The 15,890-nt window shown below is 43.7% G+C and overlaps 1 protein-coding gene across 1 annotated transcript in view; it reads right to left on the minus strand.

The window, feature by feature from the left end:
* PARP4 (poly(ADP-ribose) polymerase family member 4) overlaps positions 1 to 15,890 on the minus strand; it is a 123,899-nt gene that overhangs the window by 85,206 nt on the left and 22,803 nt on the right. The window contains exons 4-9 of the mRNA XM_060193512.1: positions 13,906 to 13,975; positions 12,263 to 12,338; positions 6,563 to 6,664; positions 4,498 to 4,647; positions 3,069 to 3,206; positions 3 to 55 (exon numbers count right to left, since the gene is read on the minus strand). Coding sequence (XP_060049495.1) covers positions 3 to 55; positions 3,069 to 3,206; positions 4,498 to 4,647; positions 6,563 to 6,664; positions 12,263 to 12,338; positions 13,906 to 13,975 — 589 coding nt within the window. The remainder of the gene's footprint in view (positions 1 to 2; positions 56 to 3,068; positions 3,207 to 4,497; positions 4,648 to 6,562; positions 6,665 to 12,262; positions 12,339 to 13,905; positions 13,976 to 15,890) is intronic.

Here is a 15,890-nt window from a genome sequence, read left to right on the forward strand (position 1 = left end):
TTCCGTCCTTCAGGGCTGCCTTCACCAGGAGGAGAATCCCCTCAGCTCTGCTCACCTTTAAACAGATGAATATATGCTTATTAAAAGAAGAACTCTTTTTTAAAATATTTATTTATTCATTTTCCTTTTGGTTTTGCCCTTGTTGTTTTATTGTTATAGTTATTACTGTTGTTGTTTTTGATGTCTTCGTTGTTGGATAGGACAGAGAGAAATGGAGAGAGGAAGGGAAGACAGAGAGGGGGAGAGAAAGACAGATACCTGCAGGCCTGCTTCACCGCTTGTGAAGCGACTCCCCTGCAGATGGGGAGCCAGGGGCTTGAACCGGGATCCTTACACTGGTCCTTGTGCTTTGCGCCACCTGCGCTTAACCGCTGCACTACCGCCCAACTCCCAAAAGAAGAACTCTTGGGTAGAGCTTGAAGGAATTGTGCTAAGTGAGATCAGGAAAAAAAAAAGGGGGGGGGAATAAATACCAGATGATCTCACTCATAGTTAGAACTTAAGAAACAAGCACAGAAAGGGAAAACACAACCTGAAACTTGGACTGGGTGTGGTGTATTGCACCAAAGCAAAGGACTCTGGGGAATGGGGTTGGAGAGGTGCTGGGAAAGAGCCTTGGGGTCCAGGTGCATGCTGGTGGAAACAGACAGAAGTTGGGAGTGAGAGTGTTTTTCAGAAACCATTAGCCCCTTCCCTTCCCAATAAAATGATAAAAGGAAATCTCAATAGCCATAGAGGAAGTGGAAAACATGCATAAAAATAGACAGGATAATTGTTAGATATGGCACAATTATTAATGGTTTCCTCCTGTTCATCTGCCATTAAACAAATGCTGATATTTCATCATGATGAGGAGGCTTTGAAACATCTATCTGGGGGCCAAGCAGTAGTTTAGCGGGTTAAGTGCACATGTCACAAAGTGCAGACTGGTAGAAGGATTCCGGTTCAAGCCCCCGGCTCCCACCTGTGTGTGTGTGGGGGTGGGTGGGGGGTCGATTCACAGGTGGTGAAGCAGGTCTGCAGTTGTCTATCTTTCTCTCCCCCGCTCTGTCTTCCCCTCCTCTCTCAATTTCTCTCTGTCCTGTCTAATAGCAATAACAATAATGACAATAACAATGACAACAAGGGCAACAAAAATGGGGAAAAAAATCTATCCATACTTATATCACATGTATAAATATCTACACTTATATATTGTCACATATCACCTATATTTATCTCACATCTCTCTCCCTCCCCCAGAGAGACACACTAATGCAACTATGGGAGACCTGCTTTTCATGGAAAAGATTAGGACAATGCCAGACTCAAACTCAGAACAAAAACCTCCAGAGCATCTCATTACAGAAGGACTGTCAGGACTTTTACCCTAGTGAGTCCTTTTCTCCTTAAAGTAAATGTGTTTAGGGAACCATGCAGCACACCTGGTTAAGTGCACAGACTATATTGCACAAGGACCCGGGTTCAAGCCCCTGGTTCCCACTTGCAGGGGGGAAAAGCTTCACCTGATGAAGCAGGTCTGCAGGTGTCTCTCTGTCTCTCTCCCTCTTTACCCCTCTCCCCTCTCAATTTCTCTGTCTCTATCCAATAATAAATAAATAAATAAAAATAAAGTATTTAGGGCTGATGAAATAGCTAATTTGGATAGTGTGCTGCTTTGTCATGTACACAACCCAGGTTCAAGTTCAGACCCCACTACATTGAAGGAAGCTTTGGCGCTGTGATGTCTTTCTATGTCTCTACTAAGACAAACATTTGTTTAATGCTATAGAGAATTATCTGCATTAGTTTAGCATGGTAGCACAGTTACAACGGTTGTACCATTGGGATTATTTTATTTCACTTATTCTCCTGCTTGTATGTAATCAAGAAGGTGAGTGTTGGGGCAGAAGGTAGCTCACCCAGTAGAGTGTACAGGTTACTACTTGTGAGGACCTGGGTTCTAGCCCCAGGTCACTACATGGGAGCACATGTAGGGGGGAAGTTTCACAAGTGGTGGATTGGTGCTGCAGTATTTCTCTTCCTCTTTCTTCCTTTCTCTCTCTGTCTCTTACCCTCTAGTAAAGGAAAAGAAAAAAATGGAGCTGGAAGTGGTGGAGTCATGCAGTTATGGAACCCAGCAAAAACTGTATGACAAGAAAAAATAAAGTAAAATAAAATCCAACCAAGTAAAGAAGGTAAGCTGGGAAGACAGCACAATGGTTATAAAAGAATTTTATGCCAGGACCACGTGGTGGTTTCCATCTTCAAGAACTTGGGTTCAAGCCCTGGGTCCCCATCTGCAGGGGGGGAAGACTCCATAAACAGTGAAGCAGAGCTGCAGGTGTGTCTCTCTCCCTCTCCAGTTCCCCCTCTCCTCTCAAATTCTCTCTGTCTTTTCAAATAATAAATAAGTAAGTAAATACATAAATGAAAAAAAAAATGCTTTCATGCATGAGGCTCCAAGTCTTAGGATCCAACACCACCATAATCCAGAGCTGAGCAGTACTCTGAGCTCTCTCTCTGCATCTTTTTCTTTGTATCTATCTTACTAAAATAAAATAAAATAATTTTTTAAATTAAGCATGTGTTCTGAGGGATGGAGGAATGCCTGCCTTCCAGAAGGAAACACCTCTGAAACAACTGCTAAGGTATAAAAGAGGGTGTGAGTAGGTAGGTGAGGACTGAGCGCACTCCCAGCTCCCCACCAACGCTTCCCAACTCAGGCCCAAGATAAACCTCTTGACCTAGAGAAGATCCTGAATGAGCCAGCACCAAACATTACACCAGATCAGCAATGAGTCTGAGTCTGCAGAGGGGAATGTCTGCTGTTCTTGGAAGCTTATTTCACCCATTCCAGTACTCTAGGCTTCCCTTCCTCCCGGGGCAGAAGAAAGAACTGTCAGGAACGAATCACCAATCCTAGAATAACCAAGTCGGCACCCAAACATCAGGGGTAGTATTTTTTGATTATTGATTCAATGCTACAGAGCTGACACTGGTACAGATGGAGCTACTATACGAAACTGCTCAGCCGGGCAGGCAGCTGTGACCTGGAAGAGACTGCCTCCAGGACACACAGGACTTACATCATTCAGGCTAATGCTACTCATGGGCTTGAGGAGCGTGTGTTCCAAGTGTCCCAGAGCTTCTGCCCAGATCATCTCCACCAGCTCGCTCACCTCCTGACTCAGCATGCCCGAACTTATCACCTCCTCCAAAAGCAACTGCAATAAAACCACAAAGAAACAACCAACAGAAAGTTTGAAAAGTTTCCCTTTTTTTTTTTTAAAAAAAAAGATGGCTTCATTTAAATATATATATATATATATATATATATATATATATATATATATATATTTATTTATTGCCTCCAGGGTTATCACTAGGGCTCAGTGCCTGCACCACAACCAACTGCTCCTGGAGGCCATTTTTCCCATTTTGTTGCTCTTGTTGTTATTGTTGGATAGGACAGAGAGAAAAAGAAAGAGGAGAGGAAGACAGAAAGGGGGAGAGAAAGACAGACCCTGCAGACCTGCTTCACCACTTGTGAAGCGACTTCCCTTGCAGGTGGGGAGCCAGGGGTTAGAGTCAGGATCCTTACACCAGTCCCTGTGCTTTGCACCATGTGCGCTTAACCTGCTGCACTACTGCCCAGCCCCTAAAATTTGTTTATTTTAATGAGAGGGATAGGAGGAGAGAGGGAGAGAACCAGACAACACTCTGGTACATGTGTTGCCAGGGACTGAACTCAGGATCTTACGCTTGAGAATCTAATGCTTTATCCACTGTGCCACATCCTGGACCACTATGTGGGATCTTTAGAACCCAGAATAGCAGAGGTGTAGTAAGAAAGATTTCACTAAAGCCTATGGTGGAATCTTTTGCAGTTACATAATCTCCAACACTCTGGACTGGGGAGATAGCGTAATGGTTCTGCAAAAAGATTTTCATGCATGACACTCCAAGGTCCTAGGTTCAATCCGCAGCACCACCATCAGCCAGAGCTATGCAGTGCTCTGGTAAAAAATAAAAAATAAGTAAAAACCAATGAGAGGGCTGGGTGGTAGTGCAGTGGGTTAAGTGCACATAGTGCGAAGCACAAGGACTGGCCCAAGGATCCCGGTTTGAGCCTCCAGCTCCCCACCTGCTTGGGGTTTGCTTCACAAGCAGTGAAACAGGTCTGCAGGTGTCTATCTTTCTCTCCCCACCTCTCTCAATTTCTCTCTGTTCTATTCAATAAAACAGATAATAATGGCTGCCAGGAGCAGTAGATTTCTAGTGCTGGCACCAAGCCCCAGCGATAACCCTATAGAAAAAAAAATAGAGAATTTGCTACTGAAAGCAGTCAGCTCAAGCTCATCTGGAATCCCTAGCTGCTTACCTTCCGTACCTTCCCATGGGCTCACTGTGCCTTTCCTTAAGTCCTCCTCTTCCCTCTGGAGTGTTTGCACACACCACAGGGAAAACATGTCATGGCAAACACTCAACCAACAACATTTGAAAAATCAGTCTTACAGTTTGTAGCTTTCTGGAGGCTAAGTGGGTTGCTTCTGTTGTGAAATGCTCTCTTAGCAGAAATCCGTCTTTTTTCAGCTCTTTGAGACAGTTGTCGTAGCATGCACAGGCCTCTGCGGAGGTTTTCTTTATAGAGAACTGCTTTCTAGTCTGTGAATTATAGAACAGAGCAAAGTGTTAGGCCTGGAGGATGCAGTGACTTGAGATACTGGTCTTTAGTAAACACCAAGTGAGTGTCCTAGGGAATAGGGGCATAAATTAGCATTTGGTCTCTGCCCAAGAGATCAGAAGCTAGAATTCTCAAAGAATTACTTAAATCTTCACTTCTGGGCCCAGGAGGTGGTGCTATAGGAGAGGCAAGTTCAATACCCAGTATTGCATGTGCCAGAGTGATGTTCTGGTTCTTGTCTCCTCTGTACACTCCCCCAATCTCTCTCTCTCTCTCTCATAAATAAACATTTTTTTAAATGCATTCATCTGGGGGTCAGGCAGTAGCATGCCTGGTTAAGTGCACACACTACAGTGCACAAGGACCCAGCTCAAGCCCCTGGTCCCCACTTGCTGGGGGAAAGCTTCACAAGTGGAGCTGCAGGTGTCTCTGTCTCTCTCTCCTTCTCTCCCTCCCTCCACCCTCTTAGTTTCTTTCTGTCTCCATCCAATAATAAATAAACATATATATATATATTTTTAAATGCATTCATTTATATGTGGGAAAAATGTATCCACAAAGTCCCTTGCTCCTTCTTAAGACATATTTAACCTTAATTAGATGATCTTTTCTAGACCTACAAAAACACTTTTATGAAAATTTGAGAAGGCTGGATTGTTTGAGGGTTAATGTGAATTTCAAAGAAGTCGTTCTGGTGCAACATCTGAAGACCAACCATGCCCTCCCCAGTACCTACTGCTTCTATTGATACATTCTCCTGCCTTACTGTCCCCATACTACACATTTCCCAGTGTGCCCTGCTCTGATGTCTTTCACTCTCATGTCCTGTTATTTTTCTTTTCTTTCTTTTTTTTAAATATTTTATTTTTGAGAGAGAGATGCAGATAGAGAGAGACACAGAGAGAAATACCAGAGCACTGCTCAGCTCTGGATTATGGTGGTGTGGGGGACTTTGGAGCTTCAGGCAATTCATGTCCTGTTTTTACAGTGTTTATCTAATCAGGAAGAGCACCAAGGGCAAACATCATCATCTCTAAAGAAGTAGACCCTCAGCCATGGGCCAGATGATGTGAAAAATGAATCATCAGCAAACAAGGATAGAAGAAAACGTGGAAAAAAAAATGCCAGCAAAAACCAGCTCTAAGAGTTCCTATAAACTTGGGGTTTTCTCTGCCTCTTTACACCAGCCCACAACATCCCCTCCTACCCATCCCCCACCCCAAACACACACAGTCATCAGCTCTGTCGCCTCAGGCTCCAATCAAGAATGTTCCATCTTCCCAGACAAGAAAGCAAGGTGTTGAGTACAGGGTAATAAGCAAGATGTTGAAGATTTGTGCCCAGAACTCAGTGCAGGTAGGTGTTTAGTAATTGATGTGGGTAGCCTGTCCTCACAGGTATGCATACTGGTAACACATTCCTCAGGTGACTGGGCCCAGGGGCAGTAGGCCAATCTTCTCTGTTCCCAGAGAACACCACTGACAACCACTTCTCAAAGTCACTTAATGGGCAACATGGAAAAGACACCCAGGTTGGCTGGTTCACTGGTCGATCTTTTTTTTTTTTTTTTGGTCTCTAAGGTTGTTGTTTGAGCTCAGTGCCTATATGCTGCATGACTCTTATCATTCCCAGTGGTCATTATTTTGCTTCCTTTTCTGATAGAGATAAAGATAGAGAGGGAGAGAAACAGAGAGAAGGAAGATGCCTACAGCACTGCTCCACCACTCATGAAGCCTCCCACTGCGGGTGGAGACAAGGGACATGAACCCAGGTCCTTGTACATGGTAACATGTATGCTCTACCAGGCACACCATCACCTGGCCCCTTCACTGACCAACTTTCAGGAAAGGCTGCAGCAGGTTGATGAGCACAAAGGAGTGGATGGACTGTGCTCACCTGGGTGCCGTCAGGCCGCAGGAAGTGTGCCGAAGTGAGGAAGGTGTGGTTCCCTCCACAATGCAGCTCCAGCACAGCAATCTCCAGGCCCTGCTCTCCGGACTGCAAGACACAAGCTCACACTCAGACCATGGGCTCAGAGAGAGGTACATGTCAGAAAATTCAACACCCAAAATCCTACAGTGTTTTGATCTATTTTCCCACCTATGTTTCTTTCTTTTTAAAAATTTGACTATTTTGGGAGTCAGGCAGTAGTAGCACAGTGGGTTAAGTGCACATGGCATGAAGTGCAATGACCAGGTAAGGATCCCAGGTCAAGCCCCCGGCTCCCCACCTGCAGGAGAGTCGCTTCACAGTCAGTGAAGCAGGTCTTCAGGTGTCTATTTTTCTCTCACCGTCTGTCTTCCCCTCCTCTCTCCATTTCTCTGTCCTATCTAACAACGACAACATCAATAACAACAATAACTACAACAACAATTAAAAAAATAAACAAGGGCAACAAAAGGGAAAATAAATAAATAAAATTTTTTGACGATTTTATTATTCTAATATGCATTCTTCTTCTTCTTCTTCTTCTTCTTCTTCTTCTTCTTCTTCTTCTTCTTCTTCTTCTTCCCCATCCCCTTCCCCTTCCCCTTCCCCTTCCCCTTCCCCTTCTCCTTCTTCTAGCGTTTGCCCTTCTTCCGTAGCCAGTCAACAGCGTCAGGTTGAGCCTGATGTAAAGTTTCGAGACCTCCTTTGAATCTGGAGAGGTGGCAGTTGTTGACTATGTGGGTCATAGTCTGTCTGGAGCCGCAGGGGCAGTTCGGGTCATCTCTGGCTCCCCAGCGATGGAACATAGCAGTGCACCGGCCATGGCCTGTTCAGTAGCGATTGAGGAGGGCCCAATCATAACGTGCTAGGTCAAAGCCGGATTGACGCTTGCAGGGGTCTGTGATGAGATGTTTGTTCTTTACCTCAGCTGACTGCCAGCTCTGTTTCCAAGAGACTGGAACAGAGAAGTTCAGTGTAGGCGTAGGAGACCAGATTGGGTGACGAGACGTCAAGCGTTGGACAGGGTGGGCGAAGATATCTGCGTAGATTGGCAGGTCCGGTCGAGCGTAGACGTGGGAAATGAACTTAGATGATGCCGCATCCCGATGAATATCTGGCGGGGCGATGTTGCTAAGAACTGGCATCCATGGAACCGGGGTGGAACGGATGGTTCCAGAAATTATCCTCATGAAGGAATATAATTTGGAATCGACCAAGTAGACATGGGGGCTACGGAACCATACTGGGGCACAGTATTCTGCAGTGGAATAGCATAATGCCAGAGATGATGATCGTAGAAAGACCCAACACTGGCCGCCAGCTATAGACCAATTTCTCTCCTCTCCGTGTGTTACAAACTCCTTGAGAGGCTGCTTCTGTCACGAATTTCTCCTCTTACAGAGAAATTCCTATCACCCGCCCAAGCTGGTTTCCACCCAGGAAGATCTACCTGCGAACAAGCCCTGGCCCTCTCAACTTACATCGAAAATGGATTCCAGAAGAATTTAAAGACGGGTGCTGTCTTTGTTGATCTCACAGCAGCCTATGACACGGTCTGGCACCGTGGTCTCCTAGTCAAGATCTCAAGATGCCTGCCTCCATGGGTGGCCAACACTGTATCGTTTCTTCTCCAAAACAGAAGATTCTGGGTGCATCTGGGTGACAAGTCTAGCAGATGGAGACTTGTCTCAAGTGGCCTCCCCCAGGGCTCTGTTCTGGCTCCTACGCTATTTAATATTTACATCAATGACCTCCCAGAAACTTCTTCAAGGAAGTTCATCTACGCCGATGACATCTGCTGTGCAACTCAGGCATCCAAGTTTGACATCCTCAAGGAAACACTCACGAAAGACATGTCTCTGTTATCTGATTACTGTAAAAAATGTTGACTAATCCCTAGCACTGCAAAAACGGTATCATCTGTTTTCCATCTACACCATGCCTCGGCCTTGCGTGAGCTTAATGTGCAGCTTGACGATACGGGAATCCGGCATGAAGCCCAGCCAGTCTATCTTGGTGTTACTCTCGATCGCACCCTGTCATTTCACGAACATCTCATAAAAACTGCAGCAAAGGTGGGCGCGAGGACTAACATCACTGCAAGACTGGCCAGCTCCTCATGGGGCGCGAGCGCTTATTTTTCTTCTAATGACATTGAACATTAGTAAATGTTGACCATGAATATTAAACATTTATTATTAGCTTGCTAATGCTCCCATAACAAAGTACTACAAGCTGATTTCCTTTCAAATAAACAATGTATGTTTACTTTCTCATAATTCTGAAAGCTAGAAGTTCAAAGTCAAGATCTTGACAAAATTATTTTTTCTTTCTTTTTTACTAGAGCAGTGCTCAGCTCTGGCTAATGGTGGTGTGGGCGAATGAACCTGGGACTTTGGAGCCTCAGGTATGAGTGTCTCTTTGTATAATCACTATGCTATCTACCCCTGCCCATAATATTTTTCTTTTCTTTTTTTAATATTGATTGATTGATTGATTGATTGACTCCAGGGTTATGACTGGGGCTTTGTGCCTGCACTACAAATCCACTGTTCCTGGAGGCTCCCCCCCCTTTTGTTGCCCTTTTGTTGTTATTGTTGTTGGATAGGACAGAGAGAAACTGAGAGAGGTGGGGCAGACAGAGAGAGAAAGATAGACACCTGCAGACCTGCTTCACCACTTGTGAAGCGACTCCCCTGCAGGTGGGGAACCAGGGGCTCGAACCGGGATCTTGCCTTGTCCTTGTGCTCTGTGCCATGTGCGCTTAACCCATGCACTACTGCCTGACCCCCCCCCCCATTTATTTATTTTATTATTTACTATTGGATAGAGACAGAGAGAAATTCAGAAGTGAGGAAGAGATAGAGAGGGAAAGAGACAGAGAGACACAGGCAGCTATACTTCACTACTTGTGAAGCTTTCCCCCTACAGGTGGGAACCAGGGGATTGAACCCAGGTCCTTGCACACTGTAATGTGTGCACTTCACCAGGTGCACCACTACCTGACTCCCTTAAGATTATTTTTCATTTTTGAAAATTTTTATTTATTTATTATTACATAGAGATGGAGAGAAATTGAGAAGGGAAGGGGAGATGGAGAAGGAAAGAGACAGAGAAACACCTGCAGCCCTGCTTCATCACTTGTGAAGCTTCTTCCCTGCAGGTGGGGACCAGGGACTTTAACCCTGGTCCTTGTGTACTATGATGTGTGCACTTAGCCAGGTGCACCACTGCCAGGACCCCTTAAGATTGTTTTTCTTCAAGGCTTCTCTCCTTGTTTTACAGGTTATCTTATCCTTTTTGTCTTCACATTGTATTCCATTTATGTATTATTGTGTCCTTATGCTGGTCCTTGCACTTTGTGCCATGTGCGCTTAACCACTACACTACTGCCCGACACCCGTTATTAATGTGTCCTAATGTTTCCTTCTTGTAAGAACTGAAAGTGCTATTAGAGTTCACCCAAATGACCAATGACCTCATTTTAATGTCGTTGTCTCTCTAAAAATATTTTATATTAGTGATTTACAAAATTATTATTATTTTGCCTCCAGGGTTATTGCTGGGGCTCAGTGCCTGCACCACGAATCCACTGCTCCTGGAGGCATTTTTTTCTTCCTTTTTGTTGCCCTTGTTGTTTTACTGTTATTGTGGTTATTATTATTCTTGTCACTGATGTCATCATTGTTAGATAGGACAGAGAGAAATGGAGAGAAGAGGGGAAGACGGGGAAGACAGAGAGGGGCAGAGAAAGATAGATACCTGCGGACCTGCTTCACCATCTGTGAAGTGATCCCCTGCAGGTGGGGAGCCGGAGACTTGAACCTGGATCCTTACACATGTCCTTGCACTTTGCCCCCGAATTACAAAATTATAAACAATAGGGGTACAATTCTAAACCACTTCACCACCAAAGTTCTATCTCTACCCCAGAGGTTACAGATATGGGTGACATATGTATTTTCAAGTTCATGTGTGTCAGTTTTTATATTGCACATATAAGTGTCCATCACAGGTAGCTAGCTGTCCATCACTTTCTTACTTACTTCAGTAAGTATAATCACTATCCATTCAGTTTGTCCAAAAGGACATAATATAGTTTTTTTTACTGCTGACTGTATATATATATATATATATATATTTGCCTCCAGGGTTATCGCTGGGGCTCACACTATAAATCCACTGCTCCTAGAGACCATCTGTTCCATTCTAATTTTTAAAAATTTTTAAAATTTTATTTTCCCTTTTTTTGTTGCCCTTGTTGTCTTTTTAAAAATTTCTGTTGTAGTTATTATTGTTGTTATTGATGTTGTTGTTGGACAGGACAGAGAGAAATGGAGAGAGGAGGGGAAGACAGAGAGGGAGAGAAAGATAGACACCTGTAGACCTGCTTCACTGCCTGTGGAGCGACTCCCCTGCAGGTGGGGAGCTGGGGGCTCCAACAGGGATCCTTCCGCCGGTCCTTGTGCTTTGCACCACGTGTGCTTAACCCGCTGCGCTACTGCCCAACTCCCCATTTGTTCCATTTTATTGGATAGAACAGAGAGAAATTGAGAGAGAAGGGGGAGAGAGAGAAGGGGAGGGAAAGATAGACACCTAAAGACCTGCTTCACCACTTGTGAAGTGACCCCCCTGCAGATGGGGAGCCAGGGGCTTGAACCAGGGTCCTTGTGTGGGTCATTGCACTTTGTACTATGTGCACCTAACATGGTGCTCTACTACCCAGCCCCATGTCTATATTTTTTCTATAAGCATATTTCTGCAGTGTTTAAACTGCAGCACTCTTCATATTTTGTTTGCCACAGAGGGAAATTATTTTCAAGCCACATTCTATGAAAATATCTAAAGGACTGGGGGGGACAGCATAGTCGTTATGCAAAAGATCTTCATGTCTGAGGTTTTGATGTCTCGGGTTCAATCACCAGCATCACCATAATCTAGAGCTAAGCAGCAGTGCTCTAGCTTTTCTCTCTCTGTACCTTTATCTTTGTACCTCTCTCTCTCATTAAAATAAAACAACATTTAACAATAAATAGCATTCAAGAGACTATTAGTAATAGAGAGAACCTTTGTTTTGATATCATATTAGTATTTGATACTATTTATGTCTTACTATGAACATTTACTTTATACTAGAGATGTTGGAATGGTAAACATGAAAAAATGTGAAAATTTAAATGAAGGAAATGTCTTGACAACTAAAGTTAGTCTACATATTAAGGGATATTTACTGGGGGCCAGGCAGTGGCATATCTGGTTAAGCACACATATTACCATGCACAAGGACCTGGGTACCAGTCCCCATACCCCACCTGCAGGGAGGATGCTTCATGAGCAATGAAGCAGATGTCTATCTTTTTCTTTTCTTCTCTATCTCCCCTCCCCTGTCAAATTTTCTGTCCTGTCAAATAAAACAGAAAGGAAAAAAAGGGAAAATGACCACCAGGAGCAATAGATTTGTAGCACCAGCACCGAGCCCCAACAATCCCCAACAATAACCTTGGTGGCATTAAAAAAAAAAAGAAAGAAAGAAAGAAAAGAAAGGAGGAAAGAAAGATTTGTTCAGAGTGTGCTAATTTTTTTTAAAAAAAGTAAACATGCTATGAAATGGGAAAAATGATAAGTCATTTAAAATAATCAAAATTTCCAAACAGAAATTACTCTTACTTTTTCCAAGGCATTGTATTTTGCAACTTCGAAATCTTGAGGAAAATCAGGCATCTCAGCATTCTCTGTATGAAAGCTGAAGTGTGTAAGAATTAAACACTTAATATTACAATTATAGACAAACCAGAATTTCCATGAAAAAAAATTTTTTTCCCTCCAGGCTGGGCTTGGTGCCTGTACCATAAATCCACCGCTCCTGGAGGCCATTTTTCCCCCTTTTGTTGCCCTTGTTGTAGCCTCGTTGTGGTTATTATTGCCATTGTTGATGTTGTTCGTTGTTGGATAGGACAGAGAGAAATGGAGAGAGATGGGGAAGACAGAGAGGGGGAGAGAAAGATAGACACCTGCAGACCTGTTTCTCCGCTATGAAGCGACTCCCCTGCAGGTGGGGAGCCAGGGGCTCAAACTGGGATCCTTACGCCAGTCCTTGAGCTTTGCGCCACATGCACTTAACCCACTGTGCCACTGCCCAACCCCCCCCCATGAAAATTTTTTACAGATCTCTCAGTCCCACACAAAATATAAGTCCTGAAACATTCCAGAAATGGTAATAAATAAATAAATAAATAAATAAAAATTGTGGAATGAACTGGAGTCCTCTTTTGCAGACTTCCCAGCCTCTGATACTAAACACTATGAGTATCTCATTGGAAGACAGGGTCACAAAACATAAGGCTGGCAGTGGCTCCTACATGTTCCCAAGTGGAGGATCTGGATTCAAGCACCTGGTCCCCATCTGCAAGGAGGAAGCTTCAGGTGAAGCAGTGATATAGGTGTCTCTCTTCTCTCTCTTACTCCCTACCTCTCTCTCATCATAAAAAAAACAAGACCACTGAGGATGGTAGAGTCTCTTAGGTACTGAGTCACAGCTATAACCCTGGTGGGCAAACAAACAAATAAGTAAATAAAGCAAAAACATAAATGAAATGCCATTGCACTGTAAAAAAAAAAGCACAGTGATCTACAGACACAGGTGCCTTGGGTGAGGTAACATGTGAACTCTACTGTCTCCCACACCACCCAGCCCCCACATGTTGATTTTCAATGATGCACACTTGAAATGTATATAACGTTACATACTGCAGAATGTCTATAAAACTTTTTTTTTTTAAAGTAGATTACTGGGACCATGTGGTGGCACACCTGGATGAGTATATATGTTACAATGAGCAAGAACCTGGGTTCGGGTCCCCCGTCCCCACCTGCAAGGGGAAAGCTTTGCCGAGTGGTGAAGCAGTGCTGCAGGTCTCTCTCTGTCTGTCTCCCTCTCTATTACCTCCTTCCCTCTTGATTTCTGGCTATCTCTACTAAATAAAAATAATTAAAAAATAAAATAGGGGAGTTGGGCGGTAGCGCAGGGTTAAGCATAGGTGGCTCAAAACACAAGGACCAGCGTAAGGATCCCAGTTCAAGCCCCCAGCTTCCCACCTGCAGGGGAGTCGCTTCACAAGCAGTGAAACAGGTCTGCAGATGTCTATCTTTCTCTCCCCCTCTCTGACTCCCCCTCCTCTTTCCATTTCTTTCTGTCCTATCCAGCAACGACATCAATAACAACAACAACAATAACTACAACAATAAAACAAGGGCCACAAAAAGGGAAAATTAATTTTAAAAATTTTAAAAGAATTTAAAAAATAGGTTACTTAGTGAGTTCCTCAGTGTTTTCATTTTCTGCGGAGTTATCCAGGGAGAGATCATCTGTTATCTTCACATCTAGAATTAAAGAAAACAGAGCATTTGTTCCCTCGTCAAAGACATTAAAATGAGCTAACAATGGTGTTTGGGAAAATAGCTCAAATGGGAGCATCAGATTTCTATGCTTGAGGCTACAGGTTCAATCCATAACACCCCATGTACCAGAGTGATGATCAGCTTGTCTCTTTTATTTCACTCTATCTCACGTGAAACTTTCTCTCTTTTTCCATATAGAATAAATTAAAAAAAATATATATATATAATAATAATGAATGAAATATATATATTTGCTTCCAGGGTTATTACTGGGGCTCGGTGCCTGCACCATGAATCCACTGCTCCTGTAACCTTGTTGTGGTTATTATTGTTGATGATGATGTCGTTCGTTGTTGGATAGGACAGAGAGAAATCGAGAGAGGAGGGGAAGACAGAGAGGGAGAGAGAAAGACAGACACCTGCAGACCCGCTTCACTGCCTATGAAGCGACTCCCCTGCAGGTGGGGAGCCAGGGGCTTGAACCAGGATCCTTACACCAGTCCTTGCGCTTTGTGCCATGTGCACTTAACCTGCTGCCCTACTGCCCAACCCCCATGAAATAAATATTTTAAGAATAGTTGTGGTCCGGGAGGTGGCGCAGTGGTAAACCACTGGATTCTCAACCACGTGGTCCTGAGTTCAATCCCCGGCAGCAAATGTACCAAAGTGATGTCTGGTTATTTCTCCCTCTTCTATCTTTCTCATTAATAAATAAATAAAATCTAAGAAAAAATAAAAAAAATAGTTAATAGGGTGGAGATAGCATAGTGGTTATGCAAAGAGACTCTCATGCCTGAGGCTCTGAGGTCCCAGGTTCAATGTCCCATACCACCACAAACCAGAGCTGAACAGTGCTATGAAGGAAAAAAAAAGTTAAAAATAAATCCTGAAATTGTTAAGATCTTGAATATGAGGCACATCTGTCAAGCTCTTCTTTTTCTCCTTCTTCTCCTTCTCCTTCTCCTTCATCTTCTTCTTTTTTCCTTCCTTCCTTCCTTCCTTCCTTTTTAGGTAGCCTTACATTATAGTTGTTCGAGGATTTAAGGAAATATAAGTAGGAAGAGGAGAATATAGATAAAATGATACTGAGAATTATATAATACTATTGAATAAGGATATAAGAAAAATATCAATGTAGTCTATATTACTTAAAACTCATTGTGGCTGTGCACCCAGTAGAATATATACAAACCCTTGGTCTCCATCTGCAGGGTGTAAGCTTCAAAAGCAGCAAAGCAGTGCTCTAGGTGTTTCACCTTCTCTATGTCTCACTATTTATAATAAAGAAAAAATGGCCACCAAGAAAGGTGGAATTATGCAGGCATTGAGACCCAGTGATAACTCTGGTGGTAAAAACAAAACAAAACAAAACAAAACAAAACAGGGAAAGGAAAAGAGAGGAGGAGAGAGGAGAGGAGAGATTGGGAGGGGAGGGGAGGGGAGGGGAGGGGAGGGGAGAGGAGAGGAGAGGAGAGGAGAGGAGAGGAGAGGAGAGGAGAGGAGAGGAGAGGAGAGGAGAGGAGAGGAGAGGAGAGGAGAGGAGGAAAAGGAAGAAGAGGGAAGGAGAGGAAAAGAAATTCTGAATATTAGACCTTCTGGGTCTTGAAGGACATTTCAGATCCCATATTCTGAGATAGAAGGAAAGACTAACAGCAAGTATTTCTGGATAAGTATTTGCTTATCAAGAATACATTACCACAAAATATTTTGCTTTTGCCACCAGGATTATTGCTGGGGCTCAGAGACTGCATACCACCACCATTCCTGCTGACCATGGCAGATGAGAGGGATGGGGTGGGGGGAGGGAGTGAGATAGAGAAGGTAAGACATCTGCAGGATGGTTCCACTGCTTGTGAAGAATCCCTCCTGCAGGTAGAGAACATGGGGTTGAACTAGG

The sequence above is a fragment of the Erinaceus europaeus genome, chromosome 7 (assembly GCF_950295315.1).
Source record: "Erinaceus europaeus chromosome 7, mEriEur2.1, whole genome shotgun sequence".
NCBI lineage: Eukaryota > Metazoa > Chordata > Mammalia > Eulipotyphla > Erinaceidae > Erinaceus > Erinaceus europaeus.